General features: G+C 37.2%; 1 protein-coding gene across 3 annotated transcripts in view; it reads left to right on the plus strand.

Moving 5' to 3' along the window:
• Nucleotides 1-22,233, plus strand: part of AMN1 (antagonist of mitotic exit network 1 homolog) — a 39,518-nt gene extending 17,285 nt beyond the window's left edge. For 2 of the 3 annotated variants that reach the window (XM_037020300.2, XM_037020301.2), the window contains exons 3-7: nucleotides 2,893-3,037; nucleotides 5,768-5,985; nucleotides 6,306-6,362; nucleotides 9,925-10,036; nucleotides 21,795-22,233. In XM_037020300.2, the coding sequence (XP_036876195.2) occupies nucleotides 2,893-3,037; nucleotides 5,768-5,985; nucleotides 6,306-6,362; nucleotides 9,925-10,036; nucleotides 21,795-21,868 (606 nt within the window). In that variant the 3' untranslated portion in view covers nucleotides 21,869-22,233. Of the gene's footprint in view, nucleotides 1-2,892; nucleotides 3,038-5,767; nucleotides 5,986-6,305; nucleotides 6,363-6,903; nucleotides 7,129-9,924; nucleotides 10,037-21,794 lie in introns of those variants that run through there. The other variant, XM_037020302.2, reaches the window with a different exon arrangement.
• Nucleotides 22,234-24,322: the final 2,089 nt, after the last annotated feature.

Here is a 24,322-nt window from a genome sequence, read left to right on the forward strand (position 1 = left end):
TCTCCGTAGAGCATCTTCTCCACTAACCTGCTGTACCTTTAATGCTTTATTTTCTTCGTGGTAGCTTGCATTTGAACCTAGGCATGTTAGTCATACAGTCTGCTTGGCTATGTGGACGCAGAATAATAGCTCCAGATCCTTATCTTTGGTTCTGTGGATGTGTGTGATGTGTGTGTGGTCCACATGCGTGTCGCTAGCCCGGGTGAGATGGGAGTGACCAGAAGACACAGACAACACCACAAAGACAGACAGACAATGGCTGCAGCGGCCCCGACGGGGCACAGCTCCTTTATTTTTATACTGCCTTTCTCGGACCTCAGCCAAATGCTATTCGTATCTTTCTCTACTCAGGGGGAACAGGCCAGAACATCTTGCTGATTTCTTAGGATCTGCCCAGTAAGCAGGGGCGGTGTTTTCACATGTCCCCAAGGTCTCCCTGTTTTCAGTGTGAGGCCTCTTGGCTTGTTTTCGAGGACAAGATATGTTTTTGTGGGCAGATAACTTCCAAGGACGGCACCGGTTGTTCTCAAGCTGGCGCTTCCTTACTCTGCGTTCAGACGTGGGGGATGACGGAGGCCGTCCCTACACCACAGATGCAACACGACACTATGGAAAACTGGCGATTTTCCTCTGCTTCCTCACCACCTCACTCTGTTCTATCCTTTTAGCCTATATTACAGTGACTTAAATTTTTTTGTGTGGAAGTCCTTAATATTTTTTTAAACCTGATTCTACCTGAATAGAAAAGGTCCAAGCAGATGAATGATACAGAAGAGACAAAAGTATGATTTTCCTTAAACTCTCCCTCCAGTCCTCATCCTTACAACAGTCCTGCTTATAAAATTATTCCAAAAGCCAGATCTAACATCTGTTGTGAAGTTGCACATATCTCTGTTTAGCTGTTTTTGAAGTAATTCCTAAATCTTGTTACAATCTCTGAATGGAGAAGGCCTTTTAAACATGACACCACAGTCAGAGACCAAAAAGAAAAAGATTGATGGATTTGATTACATAACAATATGAACATTGTTATGGCAAGAATTAAAAAAAGAAACAAAGTCAAGTAACAAACTAGAAAAAAGTCTTTGCAATATGTATGAGATTATCTGGGTTTGTTATCTTGCAAATTTAAAGAATCCCTACAAACCAATAAAAAAATCAAAACAAATACTAGAACAGAGTAATCAAGAATACTCAAAGGAAAAACATATAAATCACCAGTAACATACAAAAGGATATTTAACCTCATTAGTAATAAAAATCACAGTTTGTCTTTCAGCTTAGCAGAGACTTAAAAAATAATGATACCCAGTGTTGGTAATAATGTGGGAAACTGTCGCTTTTATCATGTTGGTGAGAGTGTAAGTTGATAAAAAAAAAAAAACTTTTTAGGAGGACAGTTTGGCATTGACTATCCAAAGTCCTACAGATTTGCTTACCACTGACTCAACAATTTTAATTTCTGGTATTTTTTTCCCCAGTGTTATTGACATATAATTGACAATATGACATCGTGTAAGTTTAAAGTGTACAACACATGATGATTTGATGCACTTACAGATTGGAAAATGGTTACCACAATAGGGCTAGTTAACATCTCCATCACCTCACATAATTACCACTTACTCTGGTCTTAATCTTGAGGAGGTAATAATCAGGAAAGCACACAAGTATGCTCATCATAATACCACTTATAATAATAAAAACAGCTGACAGCTATATATAGGCATCTTTATTTCTCACAAAATGGTTTTAATGAAGATAGTGACACACACACACACACACACACACACACACACACCCCTTGAGCACTCTCATAGAGTTCAAACTCAAACAGCAGTCTGCCTCTAGAGTACCTGTTCCTATCACTATACTATACCGCCTCCTAAATCAGCCTAAATGTGCAATTTAAGTATTTGCCAGTATAGGATTCATTTCATAAAATATGGTATATGCATAAAATGGAATAGCATGCAACCACAATAAATTATTTTACTCATCTTACAAATATATATTCTGATCCCTTTTTTCTTCAAAATCTTTTTTAAAAACTCAAAAAACATCAAAATTAGTGTTATGTTTTTTCTGGGTATTGGTATTGGCTAATTTTAGTTACAGTGTTTAAAAGCATGGCCCTCAGAGTAAGACCTGGTTTCCAATTCTAACTGTTCCTTTTTTGGCTGTGTTCTTTGTGTTGTTACTTAAGCTCTGGGTGCCTCAATTCCCTCACTTGTAAAATGGCAACCAGTCTTTCAGGTGGGGGTGGTGGTGGTGGTGGTGGTGGTGTGTGTGTGTGTGTGTGAATATTTAAATGACATAATGTATATAACACATTCCGTACTGTTCCTGGTAAGTGCCCAATAAACATAGTTATTACCACTTTTATAATTTTTATATTGCCTGAATATGTTACAATAATAATACTTTATTTTTATATTCAGAAAAATAAAGCCATTTCTATTTTGGAAAAAAATTAAGTAAAAGAAAAGAAAAATACCCAAGGCAGAGATCTCACAATGCTTTGAAACTAATCTGATACTTGTTGTCCTCAGGTAACTATTAAATAATACTGGTTTTGTCTGTGCTATAATAGTCAGGAGCCTACTGGCAGAGGGCAAGCATCACCTGCCACACTGGTTCTGCTTCTCAGGTCTAATGGGTCCTCACTTCCTACCAGCCATTCAGCAATGCTGTGCGTCCCAGTAGGTCTTCTGGAGCCCTAGAAGCTGCACCTCCAACTGGAAGTAGGCTCACTTATGTATCTCTCTCCACACAGATATGTTTCTGTATTCTTTACCATTTGTCTGTTATGACTACCAAAACACGGAATGTGGAATAAACATTTATATTTATAGGAAAAATTACTTTTTCAAAATCATGCATTTATTACAGATTTTACACCCTGAAGTCCAAACTCTAGATCTACGCAGCTGTGATATTTCAGACACTGCTCTCCTGCACCTGTGTAACTGCAGAAGACTGAAGAAATTAAATTTAAGTTCCTCAAAAGAAAATAGAATGTCCATAACTTCAAAAGGTATGTATTAACATTGAGCAAATTGGTAGATTACTATTCACCATCTGGTCATTTTGGAGCAAAGAAGGGGAAGATATGTCAAAGAGAACATGAAGATGTGAAATAAATAGAAACTCTATCAACAGAAATATTTAAAGTAAGATAAAGAATTCAAATTAAAATAATATTTACCAACAAAAATATGTAAAGTAAGATAAAGAATCCAGATTAGAATTCATGTTTATAACCAGTGCTGAAAGTGAAGAAATACACAAAGTCACTACACTGTGTTTTAAACATATTTGAAATAAACATGGGTGGATACCTCTATATTTTGATATTTTACCTGGTATGGAACAAGAAATGACCAGTTCATACTTTGTTAAGGCTTTCCTGGTGTAATATTACAAGAGAAAGTTAAATAACTATCAGATTAAACCTACCAGGCACTTTCCTATCAGTCTGTAAAATACATTTTTTATGCAGAAGACTTTCAGCCAGAAGACTGCATTTTTCAGTATCACTATTATATGAATTAGTGAACTTTTACCATTTTTTTTCAATATAGGGTTTTTATCTTTTTCTCAATGTAAGAAAGAGGGACTTATTTGGCTGACTAGGTTTCCAGAAAATTTTGTGGGTAATGGCTATATTTTGTAACCATCTTGGTTAGCAAGTTAGGCTATTCATAATGCAAAGAAGCATATGTTTTTAAATATTTACACAAATAATGACTTACTAAAAAGAACTCATGCTGGATATTGATAAATGAAAGCTCTTCCTTAAGATATGAAAAACAATAAAAATGACCTGCACATGAACCTACCACCTTCCCTTTTGTAGAGTTTGCCCAGGGGGTATCTTTTTTTTTTTTAACATTTATATAAGCTTTTTTTTTTTTAATTAATTTTTTTATTAAGGTATCAATGATATATACTCCTATGAAGGTTTCACATGAAAAACAATGTGGTTACTACGTTTACCCATATTATTGAGTCCCCCCATACCGACTGCAGTCACTGTCTATCAGTGTAGTAAGATGCCACAGAGTCACTACTTGTCTTCTCTGTGCTACACTGTCTTCCCCATGATCCCCCCATGTGTGCCAATCATAATACCCCTCAATCCCCTTCTCCCTCCCTCCCCACCCACCCTTCCCCACCCCTCCCCTTTGGTAACTGCTAGTCCCTTCTTGGAGTCTGTGAGTCTGCTACTGTTTTATTCCTTCAGTTTTGCTTTGTTGTTATACTCCACAAATGAGGGGAAATCATTTGGTACTTGTCCTTCTCCATCTGGCTTATTTCACTGAGCATAATGTCCTCCAGCTCCATCCATGTTGTTGCAAATGGTAGGATTTGTTTTCTTATGACTGAATAATATTCCATTGTGTATATGTACCACATCTTCTTTATCCATTCATCTACTGATGGACACTTAGATTGCTTCCATATCTTAGCTATTGTAAAAAGGCTGCGATAAATATAGGGGTCTATATGTCTTTTTGAATCTGATAACTTGTATTCTTTGGGTAAATTCCTAGGAGTGGGATTCCTGGGTCAAATGGTTTTCTGTTTTGAGTTTTTTGAGGAACCTCCGTACTGCTTTCCACAATGGTTGAACTAATTTACATTCCCACCAGCAGTGTAGGAGGGTTCCCCTTTCTCCACAACCTCACCAGCATTTGTTGTTGTTTGTCTTTTTAATGCTGGCCATCCTTACTGGTGTGAGGTGATATCTCATTGTGGTTTTTATTTGCATTCCCCTGATCATTAGCAATATGGAGCATCTTTTCATGTGCCTGTTGGCCATCTGAATTTCTTCTTTGGAGAATTGTCTGGTCATATCCTCCACCCATTTTTTAATCAGGTTATTTGCTTTTTGGGTGTTGAGGCATATGAGCTCTTTATATATTTTGGATGTTAACTCCTTGTCAGATATGTCAGTTACAAATATATTCTGCCATACTATAGGATGCCTTTTTGTTCTGTTGATGGTGTCCTTTGCTGTATAGAAGCTTTTTAGCTTGATGTAGTCCCCAGGGATATCTTTTAGCAGTACTGTGATGTTTGTCCATGACTGCAGGGCCCAAGATTCCTGAAGTACTCCTTTATTAATGTGGCACTTATCCTGTATCAGTCTCCAGTATGCACTTACATCAGTTTAATTGGATTTAAGGACTTTCTATTGACCCTCAGTAAAATGTAAGATTGGTCCAAGCTAACAGAGAAGAAGCATGGTAGCAGAAAAGGGCAGTCAAAAGGGGGGTGAGAGGGAAAAGAATGCATAGACACAGGTGTGATTCCTAAGGATAAGCATGAGAACATTACATGAGACACTGGGGCAATTTAACTTTGATTTCCCTTCAGAGTCCACAAGGAAATTAACTTGACACCTCAAAAAAAACTTTTTTTAACAAAAAGGGGAATCATCTACTGTAAATTACCTAATTTGGTTCTGAATGACTTTTGGCTATTTCCTAAAACAAATCTACTTGTAAACAATGAAAGCTCACCAGTACTCGCAGATATTCTGAGTAATATGCTACATGCTGTGTAGAGAGTTCCTGAAACATTAAAAAAAGGTTTTAAGTAATGACAGCATCACTGGAATATAAGTATATGCTCACAGATGGGCTTTGAAAAGGCTAACAACCAATTGAATGTATCAGTACTGGTGATGCTAAAATGAAAGTCACCCTTCTCATATAGATACACGCGTAGCTCATTGCTGCATACCTGTGTCTTCCCTCAGGAGTAAAAGCTGTGGCTTCGTCTTGCTCACACCTGCGCGAAGCCTCTCTGAAACGGTGCTGCCGTCTCACGGATGAAGGCGTCCTGGCTCTTGCACTCAACTGCCAGCTGCTAAAGATCATTGATTTAGGGGGCTGCTTAGGCATTACCGATGTGTCCTTACATGCATTAGGGGAAAACTGCCCATTTTTGCAGTGTGTTGATTTTTCAGCTACTCAGGTAAATGAAACATAGACCTCAAATATAGAGACCTTCTTGTGTTTTCCCAACGTATGGCCCTGACTTATCAGGAGAACGTGATTATTTCTGTTGTTGAAATCGTTGACCACTTCATGCCTTGGTGATTCAATAATTGTGATGTAATCTGGCACATTCCCCTCAATTATTTTTAAGTAAGGGTGGAAGATATGTGTGTGGCTAAAATATGTATCTGCTGAATGGGAGGCAATAATTAACAATATGTCTAAATGTTAATTTTTAGAAAATTCTACTTTCATCATCTCCGTCTATGCGCTCTCCCGCTTCTCCCCTCTGCCTAGGTGTCCGATAACGGTGTGGCTGCACTTGTGAGTGGACCCTGTGCCAAGAAACTAGAGGTAATTAAAAAATATCTATAAAATGATACTAACTATATTTTTATATTCTCCTCAGAAATTATTTTTTAAATGTAGCAGACAACCAATGCCTCACTATCAGTTAGGTATTTCCGTGGAATATTTTTTTGTTTTTCCTTTCTTGGCTTCTACCTCTTTATTCCGAGAGTAAAGAAAAACTGGTAAAATTAAGCAATAAGGCATACTTTAAAATAAAAACCTATGTTCCTCCCAATGAAAGTATTTGTTTTCCAGAAATTTTAGCTTCTAACACATTTAAGGATAGCCTTATTATGGGTGGAGATTATGAAAGTTTATCATTATAAAATGATATTCTTTAGAATTTCCATGTCTGACTTAATTTCTACAGGACCACTTATTCTCTAGCCATTGTATTTTTCTTGATATTCATAAAGGGATCCAGAATATATCACTGTGGCATAAAAATTATTTTGAGCTTAAACATGTTTGAGGACCAATAAATGCAAAAAAAAAAAGGCTTTGTCTGAAACATGCTCCTCCGTCCCCACCTTCTGCCTAAAAGCTAGAACATCAGAAGGACTTCAACCACCATCGAACCCTCTTCACGGAAGGCTTCCTAGTACTGGGAGGTCACTATCACTGGAGAAGTCAGAAAAACCCAGGTTTTACCGCAGTTCCAGATATATGGTAGTGCTTTAATAAATGTTAACATGTTCTTAACTTTGTATTACAGTCATTTTATAAGTTCCTGTAATCTTCATGATTAAACATTTAATTTTCTGTAAAATTTTACTTATTCAACATTTATTTAAGTACCTGCTATATTCTAGACACTGGTATATCAGACGACAAAATGAGCCCATAATGGTGTATCATTCTTCCCTTTAATCATTTTTCTATTGTTGGTAATTCAGATTATTCCCAGTTTTTAGCTATTAGAAATAATCGTGGCTGGGGCAGATGACTTTTTTCTTCCATCATTAAAATGAACTCCCAAAAATGGAACAAGTAACCAACAGGTATAAATACTACCTTAATGGTCCTAAATTCATATTGTAAAATTGTTTCCCATAAAGGTGAATTCAGTTTTGCTGGGACACTAGTTTGCCAGCATTGAACCTTTTTCTTAGTGCCTTTATTTAATATATCTTAAATAGTGCCTGAGTTGAACACTGTTCCCTTCTATCTGTTCTCAAACTGTATTTGTTTTTAGCCTTTACTAATGTGCATCATAGGCTGCTTTGGCCAGTTTATAACATAGGATGCTTTTTGCATCAATTTTTTGTGAGTTAACAGTATACTCAGGTTTCCTTTTTTTATAAGATGTGATTGGTTATAATATGTACAACAACTTAATATCAACTTCTCAGGAGAAAAGAAGTACTACTACCATAAATATACATACATATCTGCTGTTAGATAAATCTTACTTCCAGAATTCTTTAAAAAATGTTATTGTGGCCAAATACACATAAAATTAACCATTTCAACCATTTTAAGTGTACAATTCAGTGGAATTAAATACATTCACACTGTTGTATGGCCATCACCACTATCCATCTCTAGAACTTTTTCATCATCCCAAATTGAAACTCCTTACCCATTAAACAGTAACTCCCCATGACCCCTTCCCCTCCATCCTCTACAACCTCTATTCTACTTTGTCTTTGTGAACTTCCCTATTCTAGATATAATTGATAATATCTAGATAATATCACACATATTTGTCCTGTTGTGTCTGACTTATTTCACTTAATGTTTTTAAGGTTCATCTCTATTATAGCATGTATCAGAATTTCATTCCCTTGAAGACTGAACAATACTCCATTATGTATGTGTGTGTATACACACACACATATGTACATATATATATATATATACACAATTTTGTTTATCCATTCATCCATTGATACTTGTTTACACCTTTTGGCTATTATGAATATTGCAACTATGAATATAGGTGCACAAATATCTGTTTGAGTCTCTGCTTTCAATTCTTTTGGGTATATATCTAGAAAGGAAATAGCTAGATCATATGGTAATTCTATGTTTAATTTTTCGAGGAACTCCCATCCTTTTTTCACAGCACCTGTACCATTTTACATTCCCACCAGCAATGCAGAAGGGTTCCCAATTAAAACATTAAACAAACGATGTATAATTTTTCAAACATGGAAAAGTATAGAAAGTAATACAACAGAGACCTGTGGATCAACCACTTGAATTTTAACATTTTCTATATTTACTTCAGTTCTTTTTAAAAAAAATGTGTTACATCTAAAGCTATCCCCTTTCTTCCTTCAGAACTAACCACTATTCTAAAGATGCCTGTATATCTTTTCTTGCATATTTATATACTTTATCTATAGATGGATATTGATATAAATCCATACACAAGATGCATTGCTTTGTGTTTTAGATTTTAAATGATAGTTCCATAATGTATTTGTTCTTTTATAACTTGCTTTTTATTCAAGATTTATTTTTAATTTTTCAAGCTTTATTAAGGTATACATACAATAAAATTCACCCATTTTAAGTGTATAGTTTGATAAATTTTGGTAATTATTACACAGCCTTATAACCACCACCATAATTGAGTGTAGAACATTCCATCATCCTAAAAAGTTTTCTCCCATCTTTTTGCAATCAATCCCCTGCTGTGCCTCTACACACCCCCTCCAGGCAACCACTGATCTGTCATTATAGTTCTGTCTTATCTATAATTATCTATAAATGGCATCATGCAATATATAGACTTTATTACTTTTTTTAAATTCTTTCACTTAGCATAATGTTTTTGAGAATCGTCCATGTTGTTACATGTGTCAATGTTTCATTCTTTTTTATTTTGGGGTTTTTTTTTTTGCTGAGTAGTATTCCATAGTGTGGATAAGACAGTTTGTTCATACATTCACCATTTGATGGACTTTTGGGTTATTCCAATTTTGGACTATTATGAGTACTGCTATGGAAATTTGCATATAAGTCTTTCTGTAGATATATGTTTTTATTTTTCTTGGGTAAACAACTAGGAATGGAGCTGCTGGGTCACACAGTAAGTGCACGTTCAGCTTTATAAGATACTGCCAGACTCTTTTCCAAGGTATCTGAACGAACATTATGTTTGAGATTTGTCTATTAATACAATTAAATCTTTTTCATTTTAACTGGTTTATTTTATTCCGTTATATGAATAAACCACTATTTATTTTACCCATTTTCTATGTCTTTACTGTTACAAATAATATTGGAGCGGGTGTGTTTATAACTTGTCTCCTTGGGCACATATACAAGAGCTTATGTGCAGTGGGCGTCCGCAGCTGGAACTGCTGGGCTCTGGCACATACTCCTCTTCAGTTGTGACGGATATTGCCAAATACTTGATAAAATGGTCAGGCATTAAACTTTTAAAGCTTCTGTATTTTACAAGTTATTGCGAACTTACATTGGTCCTTTCTATAGAATGCTTTCTTGCAAGTAGATATCTGGTTCTTTTATGTATCAGAGTATTTCCCAAGCTTTTTCATACTGTTCTTATAGATCTGTTTTTTTCTCTTGATTATCTTTTATTTTTAAATAGGAGATTCATATGGGACATTGTGTGAATCTGACGGACGAGGCTGTAGAAGCTGTCCTGACTTGCTGTCCCCAGATACATATATTACTTTTCCATGGATGCCCCCTGATAACAGGTTAGCATATAGACGGCTGGGGTTCAAATCCGGACTTCCTCTTTTAATAACTGTGTGGCCTTGAGTAAATTACTTAGCCCATTCCCTTATGAAGTTTCGTCATCTGTGAAATGGGTATGATAATAATAATACACCTGCCTCACAAGCTTGGTCATGATAATTATTGAACAACACTTTATACGGTGCCCCGCACACACTAAGGGCTCAGCGAATTCAGTCATGATGATCCTGGTGGTTGCGTTGATGGTAGGTGCTCAGTACATGTGAACTCTGACGAGGATGATGATGGTGGTAGTGTCCTGAAACTAATCATGATGATTTATATACAGAGATTCAAGGTCATGGAATCAAACAGGCTAAGGCACCAGTTAACTGTAAGCACATCAAGCTGTCACCATTGAGATTTAGAACAATTTGGACTCGTAGGCTAATGTGAAACTTCACTGAGGGAGAACAAAACAGTCAGACCCCACCTGGCCTGTGTGAGAGCAGTAATACTATCAGCATGGCCCGAAACCAGAGCCTCACCCCCTCCCATGACCCCTGTCACGGGTCACATACCACAGTACAACCCGGATCTCACTTGAAGTCAGCACTTATGCTTAGTCCTTCCAGCTCATTTCTCTGATCACAGTCCAAACAGCTATTCTTTAGGTTGAGTTACTACCTTGGAAGTCCTTTTGACAACTGCTGTTTTTTCTGAGGTTCAGAAGGCCGAGCTAAACCAAACCTACCACAGATTGCATTTGGGTAGCAGCGGCATCTGTAACAAAGACTAACTTATTTTCGGCAAAGACATTTCTCAAAACCCTGGAGCCAAAAAGGACATTAGACACTGTTAATGGGGAGAATCGTGGAGAGACAGGAGTAGGAAAAAGCTTTCACCACACACACTTTGTGCCTTTTGAATTTTGTGTCATGTGGATGGTTTTTAACTGCTAAAACTTAATAATAATTCCAAGAAAATCATTTAGAACCAGTAAAACGCATGGAGCTGAGTGCAGGAGATTGGTGCACATATACCTTATTCTGGTGGTTTTAAGAAGGCAGGCAGAAGCTCTCTGGTCATCAAACAAGGCAGAAAATTATATTCGAACAAGTAGGCTATTATTTTAAGGTAGAAGAGATATACAAAATGTAGTAACAACACCTTTGATAATGGATCTTTTCAGAATACCAACTACAAGTGTGTAAACCCACCCACTGAGCTATGTGTGCATCTAGCCAATATTTTGAACAAGCAAATGAGACTCACTCTGTTTTAACTACAAATCTGCTCTCAGGGGACTAATTTTTCCATACTGCCAGATGAAATCTCAGACGCCATTGACTTTTTTTTATTATTCTCCGATAGTGAAGATGTGTGCTGTGTCCCCCAAGCTCCAAGGGACATATCACACTCTTCGACTGACCTCTGTAGAGTCCCCTCTCACTGGGCTCGAGGGAAGAGCTAACAGCCCAGCCCTCTTTCTAGAACTCAAATCACAGCTGTCCTCAAATAAATCATTTCTTCAAATCCCAACTCTCTGTCCCTCCCCACTTTATCACAGGTATCTTTGAGTGGATGAAGCACCAGAGATTCCAAAATCACTTTTCAGCCAAACATTTGATGTCAGGTATAGGCGATCTGGAATCTGATTTTGGAATAAGATAGGTGTTATCTCCAGCCCTGGAACCTTAGCTGAAATCATTCTGTTTTATGTTCTGCTATATTTGTCTCAGGATAACTTGGCTACACAACATGTTATAAAAGCCCCCTTTGCCCACTTTAACTTAATTAGCTCTGGTTAATATTTAGCAACTAAACATGCACTTAACATCTATTGGTCTACTTGCATTTTGAATGGATCTTTTACCCATACATGATTTTGTAATATCATGCACTGGCAGTCTGGAACATGCTGGGTCTCTGCGATGTGTGTAGATCTTCCAAATGTCACACACACACACACACACACACACACACACACACACACACACACAAATCACATTTATTAATATCACCACTGATCTCATCAGAAAGGTACTGGATAGTTTTCAAGATCACAGTGGCAACTACACATTTTCCAGAATTCACTTGAAAGCTAAAATTTTCTCATTGGCAGCAAAATCTGTCATTTGTTTTCTTTGAAGTGACAGGCTCCTTTTGTTCTTTTTCAATAAATAGTCTGCCAGGTAGCCAAGTTGATTAACCTTAGTTTGATAGTCATGACTTTAAGTAAAAGGGGTGTTTCATGAATAAAGTGCCTAGTTCAGCTCACAACCCTGAAAAGGTCTCAGACTGTCAGATCTACAAACCACACTTTGAGAATCATTGCTTTACAGTAAAGGAGAATTATTAGCCAACTTCAACATTTGGAGCAAAAACACAATATCTTTCAAAATCACTTCTGTTTTCATGTTTGTAAAATACGGTGGTAGAAGTAGACATTGAAATGACAGAAGTTCAGAATATTTGGGATACATAACAGTATTTTTGACCTGGACAATCACTTGATCCAGCATTTACTGGCTGTGTTTCTGTCACATAAATGAGGCACAGATGGCCTCTACACATTGGCCCTGTGCAGTTCACTTCTCAGTGGACTGGGACTTTAGTTTGAAAGCCCACCAGCACCAAACTCAAATTTTTATTCACCCCATGGTTTTAAATACAGCCTAAGTAACCATCTAGAGTCTCAACATCCACTACCACAGAGAAGATAAAACCCAGGCTATGAAAGACCCCAAGTCCCACTTGCCCTTTGGGGCTCTCTGACCCAGAGACTCCCTATCTTGATGCCAACCAGCATCATGATACCTAACCCCCATCCAGTCCTCTGGGAGTTCCCTCCGCCTCCCCTCTTGAGAGTAGGGCCCCTCCACACACACTGTTGCTTTGGAAGGTCTCCTGTTGAGCAGGACTGACTGCTACACCCAAATGGGTCCAAGCACTGCCCAGGTAAAGCTTGTGCCCTACTGCCACCTTGTGGCCATATCTTTTTCCTGGTTCTGCCCCCAAATCCCTTGAACTCACCATCATTGCATGTATGATCATGTTCTAGAAGATCCTGTAATACTGTAGGTGTAGTGTCAGAGCGCCTGGCAGGCCACCCCAAGATGTACTACGGTGACATATTAGTCATTTGTTATTATTTAAAGTTAATTAAGAAACAGCCAAGGCAAGAACAGTCTGGCCCTCCCTTGCCTCCAGAAAGCAGGAAATAAATCTCTCCTGTGCAAGGCAATCTCCCTGCACCAGCTGAGACAACCTTATCTCCAGAAACAGAATTCAGCACTGAAGAAGCCTATATAAACAAAACTTTTTACTTTTACTAATTTACTATCCCAGCCCAATTTCTGTTTAGAATTACCTACTAATTGAACATAAGTTTTCATTGTCCTGTCAGTTGCTCCCAAATTTACTGTTTCTGTGTCTAAAACGTATAAAACTGCCTGCCTGGGTCACTTCTTGGGTACCATATCTATGAGTCTTCCATATGTACAAATTAACTGGATTCTCTCCTATCAATCTATCTCATGTCAATTTAATTCTTAGACCACCCAGAAGAACCTTGAAGGATAGAGGAAACATCTTTCCCCTCCACAATAGCATTAATCAAAAAATGTTTGTATATCCAAAAAGTTTGAGAAACTTGAAATACCACTATAATTAATAATGATTCATCAAAGGTATTTGAGAAATCCATAGCTAAGAAACTTGTTTAACTTTCTCTTTAACAAAGCATTTCCCAAAATTGTTTAACACAGAACACTTTGGACCTCATCTTTCCCTTGTGTGTAATTAATTATTAGTCATGAAATTAGGAGATCTCATAATAATCCAAAAGAGTTCATACACAATAGCTTTTATTAAAAAAGGTTCTTGAAGAAACTGAAGTTTTTCAACAACTAGATCATCTCTATTTTCCCTCTTTCCTATCAGCATTACTATCAGTGTGTATTTTTGCTACTATCATTGAAAGAAAATAAAGTGGGCTAATATATTCACTTTATATTTAATTTTTAGTTTCTTTTTTCTCCAAAGAAAATAAATGTTTTTGTTTTGCCAGGTAAATGAAATTTCTTTCTTCTCTCATAACACATTATACAACATGGCCCTTCTTGCTTATGTATTCATGTGATTGCTCATATATGACTATATAAGACCATATAATTTATATTCTTTAAAAAGAATATATGTGTGCAATTATAATATTGTTATTCTCAAAGCAACCTGACCCTTAAATTGGCAGCATCCACCGTAGTTTCCCGTCAGATTTCCTGTTGATTGGTTTATCTTCTATATTTCTAAATATTTATAAATTTCTCAACCTTACAGTCAAACTATAGACAGAACCTCATATTATAAATTATGTCTAGAGACTATGAGAAGCTCCCTGTTTTTTTTCCTGGGGACAACAAAACTAGGCTGCCATTTAAAATATTCTAAGTCAAGATAAGAAACTTAGTGTCTCTTCAAAGATAAACATTTGGGGACCGCTTAGCAGGTCTGCATCCCTAGCCCTTTGTCTCTCAGCCGCCTGTAAAATCCCTACGCAACGCACCACCATGGGCTCTCTTGTCCCCTCCTGGCGTGAGCGGGGAGCTCTGTCCTCTCACTTAATCTCTAAATAAAAGCCTCTCCCTGGCTCTCCTAAAAATAAATAAAATATTGTAAGTCATAATGTGGTTTCATAGATGTTAAAGACACAGGAAAATAATTTTAAAACTAAATTCTTAATTTCAGTCTGCACTGATTATCAGTGAGTTCAACTCACACAACCTTTGTTAATCTACAACAGACACGCATTTCAGTTTCTCCTAATTATTATTAAAAAGGAAAACCACAGGCCCAACATGGGGTCACTCTGTCACCAAACTGGGACTTAATACCGAACCTAACTGCAGTTTCCATCTCCCCCATAAATGTCCTCAGTCAAGGATTTTCTGGTCAGCAGGATAGGCAAGAATGTCTGCCCTTCCCCTTAATTCCCTTTGGCACCAGTATGTATATCTACCCCAACCCTATTTTTAGCACTGTATATCTGTAATAAAATGTAATCTTTTGAGGTTCTTGCCTGCCTCCCCAGGATATAAAACATTCTTGACTGTAGCCCCTAGGAACACACTTCTACCCACAGAAGTTGTGTCTCCCACGCTAAGACCTCAGTTTCGCTCAAATTAGACTGTCTTTATTTCAAGGTGACATTAGTTCTCTTTTCGTGGACTCTATCCAAACATGTTTCATAGTACTCGTGGGCAAGGAAGTTTAGATTTTACAAGAGCAATAAGGCAATGAGACAACACAAGGGTAATTGATGTTTTACACTGAAAGGCAGGAAAACCTAACAGGAAATCGGAGTTTTGATTGAATTGACCCAAATTTTAATCATATGTGAGAATTTTATTCAGCCTGATTACTTTACAAGCAAGAACTTTACTTAGATTCCTCTATCATAAATAAGTCAAAATTTACCACAAAAATATTTTGAGACCCAAGTGGTTTGCATCAGAGTTTTCCTTTAAAGTTGATTCCTTGCTTAAAGGACAGCTCTTTTTACTTCATATTTTACTTTTTTCTGAGCCCTATATTATTTTGTTTCCTCATCATTATTCATTCTTTACTAATCCAGCATGACAGAACTTCTTTCTGTCAGTCACTGTAATGAGGCTTTAGAACCCTGATCACTAAAAACATCTGCCAGCATTATTTTTTTTCACTATAGTATTTGTTAGGGAAGAAATTTTTTCTTCTACACTTCAATGTTCTCAATGGTCTAAGAATCAAATTGACATGAGACAGATTAACAGGGGAGACTCAAATTTAATTTCATACATACAAGGATCCCCACATACATGAGCAATCCAAAGACAGGTGAAGTGAGATATGTATGCCATCCTGAGGACGGAACAGCTTCAAGGCCGGAGGCTCCTTAATTTCCTTTCATGCCAAGATGTGTATCAACCCCCCTCACACATACCTTTTCTTTTTTTAATTAAAAATATCATTGATATACAATCATTTTTTAAAATTAAGGTATCATTGATACACAATCTTATAAACGTTTCACATGAGCAAAATTGTGGTTTCAACATTCACCCATATTATAAAGTCCTCAACCCCCATGGCAATCACTGTATTAAGTGTAGTAAGATGCAATTAGTCATTACTTGTCTTCTCCGTGCTGTACTGCCTTCCCCGCCTTCCCCGTGACCTACCTATATTGTGAGTGCTAATTACAGTGCCCCTTAATACCCTGCACACTCCCTCCCTCCCCACCCTCCCCAGCCCCTTCCCCTTGGTAACCGCTAGTCCCTTCTTGGAGTCGGTGAGTCTGCTGCTGTTTTGTTCCTTCAGCTTTGCTTGTTGTTATGCTCCACAAACGAGGGAAATCATTTGGTACTTGTCTTTTCTCCGCCCAGCTGATTTCACTGAGCATAGTACCCTCTAGTTCCATCCATGTTGTTGCAAATGGTAGGATTTGTTTTCTTTTTATGGCTGAATAATATTCCATTGTGTATACGTACCACATCCTCCTTATCCATTCATCTATTTATGGACACTTAGGTTCCTTCCATGTCTTGGCTACTGTAAATAGTGCTGTGGTAAACATAGGGGTGAATATGTCTTTTTGAATCTGTGATCTTGTTTTCTGGAATTCCTGGGTTAAATGTTACTTCTATTTTTAGCTTTTTGAGGAACTCCATAGTGATGCTTTTTGAGGAACTTTCACAGATTTCCACAACGGTTGAAATAATTTACATTCTCATCCAACAGTGTAGGAGGGTTCCCCTTTCTCCTCATCCTCACCAGCATTTGTTGTTACTTGTCTGTTTGATGTTGGCCTTCCTAACTAGTGTGAGGTGATAATCTCATTGTGGTCTTAATTTGCATTTCCTTGATAATTAGCAATGTGGAGCATCTTTTCATGTGCATGTTGGCCATCTGAATTTCTTCCTTGGTAAGTGTCTGTTCAGATCCTGTGCCCATTTTTTAATCAGGTTCTTTGTTTTTTTGGATGTTGAGGCATGTGAGCTCTTTGTATATTTTGGATGTTAGCCCCTTATCAAGTCATTTACAAATATATCCTCCCATACTGTAGGATGACTTTTTGTTCTGCTGCCGGTGTCCTTTGCTGTACAGCAGCCTTTTAGTTTGATGTAGTCCCAGTTGTTTGTTTTTTGTTTCCCTTGCCTGAGGAGATGTGTACAGGAAAAAACGGCTCATGCTTATGTTCAGGAGCTCTTTGCCTATGTTTTCTAAGTTTTATGATTTCATGTCTTACATTTAGATTGTTAATCCATTTTGAGTTTACTTTTGTGTGTGGAGTTAGACAGTAATCCAGTTTCATTCTCTTATATGTGGTCATTCAGTTTTGTTAACACCAGTTGTTGAAGAGGCTGTTTTTTCCCCATTGTACATTCATGGCTCCTTTTTCATATATTAATTGGCTATACGTGCATGGGTTTGTATCTGAGCTCTCTATTCTGTTCCATTGATCTATGGGTCTGTTCTTGTGCCAGTACCAAATTGTTTAGATTACTGTGGCTTTGTAGTAGAGCTTGAAGTCAGGAAGCATAATCCCCCAGCTTTGTTCTTCCTTCTCAGGATTGCTTTGGCTATTTGGGGTCTTTTGTGGTTCCATGTGAATTTTAGAACTATTTGTTCTGGCTCATTGAAGATCGCCACACATACCTTCTTTTAAAGCATTGCATACTGTATGTGCGATAGCAGGTTCCCCTTTGAAGTTCTGTCTTTGTTGCTGGCCTCCTTTATGATGAAAGTGATCTTTCCATAGTGGACATATATTAGTCATAGATTTTTAGGGAAACGGTGAAATGTTCCTTAGAAGTCATCTATATAATGCCTGTGTCTTGAAGATCAGAAAACAGAGACACAGTGAATTTAAGTGGCTTGCCTCACATCTTAGAAACAGTTGCCAGAACTGGAATTAAAAACCTGAGTCACCTGATCCACAGTCTCTAATTCTTTCCCCAGCAGAGCAATTTCCTGAGGCTTTGGTGTCAAGTAGCTTAACTATTACTAGAAAAGGTAAAGAAATAAGGGAGTGACTTCAAACATTAGTAGTGGGATTGATATATATGACCTTTGGGGTCTTTTTTCAGCCCTGACAGTCTGTGTTTTGAAGAATAGCAGAATATGCCACCCCATAATATGCCTCCTTGGCATAAGGATCATTTTGAGCTAATTATTTCTGTGAAACCTGCAGACACTAGAATACACTGAAAATAGCAGAAATTACCCTTTTGTAAGAGAAATGTTATTTATAGATGAAATCTCCATTTGTGTCTCCCTTCCGTCAGTTTCTCCCTCTGTACTAGGAAGAGGGCGACTCTAAATCACAAGAGAATCTTCCTGATGGAGAAGACACTGACCTAAATCTGTATGGCAGACCTTACCCTTGTTTACAGTGCTTCCTCCTGGTCACCTCCCATCCCTGGCCTCCTCACCCACCCAGCATCTTCGTCTGTAGCTGAAGATGGTACATGAGGTGTTGGCTGGGACCACACCATCTCAGGAAGTTTACTCAATTTCCCTGGGTATCTCCCATGTACATGTGAAATATACATGTTGATAAACTTGTTTTTCTCATACTGATTTTTTCATACAGGGGGTCTCAGCCAAGAACTCAGAAGGGTAAAGGGAAAGTTATTTTTCCTTCCCTACAGCTTCTACAGTGTTCTGGTAAGGGACGATGAAATAGTTAGAGAGCCCACAGTTTCTCCCTATATCACAATAAACACACAAGCATTAAATATTCCTACTTTTTAAACTCACAGTCCTAAACACTCTATATTTTCTGCCTGAGGAGACTGAGTGATGTAACACTGCCATCTGGCATCAAAAAATTTTAATTACATAAAAATAAATTGTATGCTTACTATCAGAGGGTAAAGTGTCTTCTTTATGTGAAATAATAAATTCCTGCAGAAGAATGACACAAATATAGTCAGAACACAAGTATTTATATGTAATGTTGACAATATTCATAACAAGTAAAAATGCCAAAATAATCCTAAGAAACACCAGCTGAAATGAAATCAGGGACTATGTTTACAATTTTATTCTTCTTTGTATTGACAATGCTGGATCCCTTCAGTTTCCATGTAAGTATTAAGATCATCTGTCGATTTCTAAAAAAAAAAAAGTCAACTGGGATTTTGGTAGATTGCATTGTAGTCAATTTAGGAAGTACTGCCATGTTAATACTAAGTCTTTTGATCAATGAACATTGATGTCTTTCCACTTATTGAGATCTATAATTTCTTCCAACAATGCTTTGTAGTTTTCAGACTACAAGTTTTCACTTCTTTGGTTAAATTTATTCCTAAGTATCTTATTCTTTTTGATGGGAACGTAAATTCCATTTATGGCATGTAGATGGAATGGTAATATAAACATTAATTTCATTTTGGGATTGTGTATAGATAAACATTTGATTTTTATATATTGATCTTGTTCCCTGCAACTTTGCTGAACTTGTTTACTAGTTCTAATTTTTTAGTGGATGCCTTAGGATACTGTTCACACAATATTATATAATCGACAGTTTTTCCAACTATCTTCCCTTCCAACATGAATGCCTTTTATTTCTTTTTCTTCCCTAATTTCTTTGGCTGGAACTTCCATAATGCTGAATAGAAGTGGGAAGAGCAGAAATCTTGTCTTGTTCTTCATCTCGGAGGGAAAACATTTAGTCTTTCATCATTAAATATGTTAACTATGGGCTTTTCATAGATGCCCTATATCAGGTTGAGGAAGTTATCTTCTTTTCCTAGTTTGTTCAATGTCTTTATCAGAAGTGTAGGATTTTGTCAAATGTTTTTCTGTGTCAATATATTGAGATGATCATGTGGTTTTTGTCCTTTATCCTGTTCATATGGCATATGTCATAGGAAGAAAAATGCCCCCACCCAAAGATGTCCATGTTCTAATGCCGAGAACCTTTGAGTGTGTTATGTAAAGTTGCAGATGGAATTAGTTGCTAATTAGTTGACTTTAAAATAAGCAGGTTGTCCTAGATTAGCCAGGTGGACCTGATATAATCATAAAGGTTCTTAAAATTGGAAAGGGAGGCAGGAGGAGGAGAACCAGAGGTGGCACATGAGAAGGGCTCCGTCCAGTGCTGTTCATTCCGAGTGTGGAGGCACATGAGTGCGGTGGCTCTGGAGGCCGGGGAAGGCGAGGGGTGGCGTCTCGCCCAGGGCCTCCGGAGAGGACGGCTGCCCTGCTCGCGCTGATTTTAGCCCAGGGAGCCCCACTCCGGAATTCTGGCATGCAAACTGGACAGTAATGAACTTGTGTCACTTTAAGCCATTAGGTTTGGTAATTTATTACAGCAGCAATAGGAAAATAATACAGTATATCACGTTAATTGATTTTCAGATGTTAAATCAACTTGCATTCCTGTGATCAACTGCAGTTGATCATGGTGTATAACCCTTTGAGTATGTTGCTCGATTTGGCTTGCTAGTGTTGTGTTGAGGACTTCTGAGTACACACTCATAAAAGATCATTGGTCTGCTTTTTGTGTATGTGATGTCTTTATCTGGCTTTGCTGTCAGGCTGATACTGGCTCCCCCTCCCCCTGCCTCTTCTATTAGTGTGGCCGCTCCAGTTCTGTTCAGTGACTGACAGGGTTGTGTATCTCTTTGTCCATCCTTTCCCTTTCAAACTAATTGAAACCTGTCTTTAATCTAGATTTCCTGTATAACAGATTTCCTCTGTAATAAGTAATGAAACTTTAATGACAAAGAATAAAGCTGCCTTTTTAAAATTAGCTGCTGATGTAAACCTTTGTTTTCCAAACTATAACATCTCATTTCCATAAAAGCTTTAGTTCTCTTCCATGCACTAAATCTGGGTATTTTGGTTTATTTTTGTTTTGGTTAAAATAAAATTTAGTAGCTATATGTTGAACCTCCTTTTTTTTTTAATCTCTAAGAACCACTAATTTAAGAAAATTTATAAGACTAAGTTAGAGGCATGTTGTATATACAACATATGTTGTGTCTATGGAAAAAGTCTGTTAAACTTATAATTTTTTAGAGTAATAAAATTTTATCAGTATTTTTGCTGTTTAATATTTTTAAGACATAAAACTGCAAGAGATATAAACCATATTAAAATCAGTACTATACATTGTAATTGAGAACCATCTAAATGTCAATACAGCAAATTAGTTAAGTTATAATGAATTGATATATTATCTATTAAAAATCATGCTTCATAATAATAATACTGTATGACAAGGAAAAATGTTCAGCTGTCGGCTTGTCCTGTTCTGGTAACGGCTCCCTCCCCAGCTTTCTGGGGCCTGTTGCAACTTCCCCAGGTGCCTCACCACACCCTTTGGCTGTCTTTAATGTTCTCTCCTTTGTAACTTCATTCAATGCTGTTCAAACCCTCCACTTCTGTGCTCCATCTGTTTCCTGCTAGGACACTGAGAACGTTTATACACAGCTTACTGGTGAAATTACCTTGTTACTCTCTGGCTGGTGGAATTAAGATGAAATTACTGAAAAAATAATATATACCTGTTTTTAAAAAATTTTACTATATGTGCACTACAACTAATAAGTTATCCTTAACTACATGCCTTCCCTGTTGTATACTATTTTTTATATATTACCTCATTTAATCCTCTAAATAACCCTATGAGATATGTTATCATCATGCCCAGTTTATACACGAGGTCACATTAAATATGTTTGATGACCATGAATTAATATATTATCTTTGTTCCTTCTGTAGATCATTCACGAGAAGTCTTGGAGCAATTAGTAGGCCCGAACAAACTAAAGCAGGTCACTTGGACTGTTTATTGATACCTGTTGAAGCTTATCAAAGCTATGATCTTCATACTACTTTCCCAGAAGACAGTTGTCTTGAAGGCTGGCTTTCCAGTAATGTGGTTTGTGCTTTGAAGTTAACCAGACTCTTAAACATTTTAATAGTGCTATTATTCTATGTTTGTTCGTGAGTCATTGTTTTTGAAATGGGAATCCTAGCATGCCCTCTGATGTATGGCGGGGAAGAGGGAAGTGGTATTGATTTAAGTAACAAAGTTTTAAAATAATTTGTTCTTCCTGGATATCTCCTTCTCCTACCTAGATATTTGAGCTGTTAGAAGAGAAAATTACAGTATGGATAACCATTAGAACTCTAAATAAAGGTATTTCTAAAAGCATAATTGCCTTCCTAGGTATTTTCTGGCTCCTGCATTCCTGAAGTATTTAAATGCCCACTGGCCAAAAACAAGGCTGAACATCAGGCCTGTAAATTCTTCACAAATTTTAGTATTTCAGGGAAACAAAGTTAAATGTCATGATCCATGATTTCATACACCTTAGCCATTTCATATGTGAATGTGACTGAGGCCCTTGGCCAGTCACTGATTTCACTGATTTTCATGGCCACTTTTCCCAAATATGTGCTATTCATTTATGAATTTTCTCCCTTAAAAACTACAATCAGGAACAGTAAGAATGAGTAAATACAAAATATCACTACAAAGGTTGTTTCCTGAAGCTTTAAAGTCTACTATGCCTAAACTGCCCCCAAATTCATCATATTCCCTGTGCCATGAGCCTACTTCTTGAGATTCTTAAGGATTTCTTACTTTAATTCTTAAGCAGTGAAAAACAAGGAAAGTATGATGTGACAAATTTCTAGTAATGTTTAGAGGGAGTTTACATTTTCAGCTCTTCCTTGTCCTTACTGCTTTATGAACGTGGTATGTTCAGAGCATGCATGTATATACGCCGCTGCGAAGGCGGTGCCCATGTGGCTGCTCCCCTCCGGAGCACATCACACTCCCTCCTAGAGTGTGTGCTTTTGCTCTATTAAATGGCTCTTTGCTTGGAAAAACAAAACAAAAAGATGGTACATATGTATATATGTAAGTAAAATGGGTAAGGCTTGTTCTATAGAATTTTTGTGAAAACAAAATAAAATTTAATGTTGAACATCTAACAAAGTCGATAGCTTTTTTCCCTTCTGGGGAAACTAGTTTCAAGACCTTAAGGTGTCAGTTTTTCGGGGTCTATAAAGAACTTCCTAAAGCAATTTGCAATTTGGTCTTGCTTTTTTTTATTGCTGGTTGTATTGGCTATTTGTGTTGAATAATTTTAGTACCCACCCCTACCTATCTCTGTCACCCTTACCTCTTCTCCTTACCATCCATCACCATCTGACATCTGTGGGGTTTTTTGCTTGTTTATTATCTGTCTCCCCACTCGAAAATATAAGCCTCATGAAGACAAAAAAAAATTTTTTTCATGCTGTTTCTCCAGTGCCTAGAACAGTGTCTGGAGCATAACAAGCAACCAATGTTCACTGAATGAACGGACAAGGAAAGAAATGAAGGGAAAATAAATAAATAAAAATAATACTCATACTGCCAGTTTCTGGTCTGACATGTAAAGTGATTGGAAGGCAGCTCTCCCGTCCTCACAAGATAAAAGCTGAACAAACCGAAAATTCTAACGCGGCGCAGTATTACTCAAGTGGATTTGGATTGGTTGTGAGTGCGTGCTGCAAACCTAGGGCAGCCACTCAAAAAAATTTTGAATATGTGTAATTAATTTGTACATTAAAGGAGGAGAGAAAATGGGGTCATATAAAATGCTCAATTAAAACCAGAGAAGGCAGAAAAAAGGTAGGACACATACAAAAAAAGAAACTAAGAGCAAAAAGGCAACAAATAGGGAACAGTTATAAAAACAGTGGAAATTAATCTGACTATGTAGATAACCACTAAATGTGAATGGTTTTAATACAAAACCTGGTTGTGAAGCTATGAAGTCATTTCAAGGCTCACCATTATACACACAGGAGATAAAAAGATATTTTAAGTAACATTTGGACACCTCAAAGACCACTTGTGCCCTCCTTACAAATCATTAAGAGAGGATAACAGAAACAGGGTTTGTAGGTATTTAAATGTAAATCTATTCTTTGCTTCATCAGGTTGATTTCTGGTGGTGCCCCGAGTATAATTTTCTCCAATTTCCTTTTCCTTATCTTGCTGAGAAGGGCAATAACCAGCAGAATACCCTCAATTTTCCAAGAATATGTCAACAAAACTCTTCTCAAATTATCCTCCAATGCCATGATAGCCTATAATTTCTATTAATTTTAACCAAAGCTGAGTTAAAATTTTGAGTGCATAATTCTCCAGCCCTGGCAGACCAATGGAAATTGGATGCAACAACAGCTGATTCACTGGGCTGCAATAAACTGACTTCCAAAGTTCAAGAAATCACAAGATTCTCCGCAAC

This window comes from Manis javanica, chromosome 15 (assembly GCF_040802235.1).
Source record: "Manis javanica isolate MJ-LG chromosome 15, MJ_LKY, whole genome shotgun sequence".
NCBI classification, from domain to species: Eukaryota; Metazoa; Chordata; class Mammalia; order Pholidota; family Manidae; genus Manis; species Manis javanica.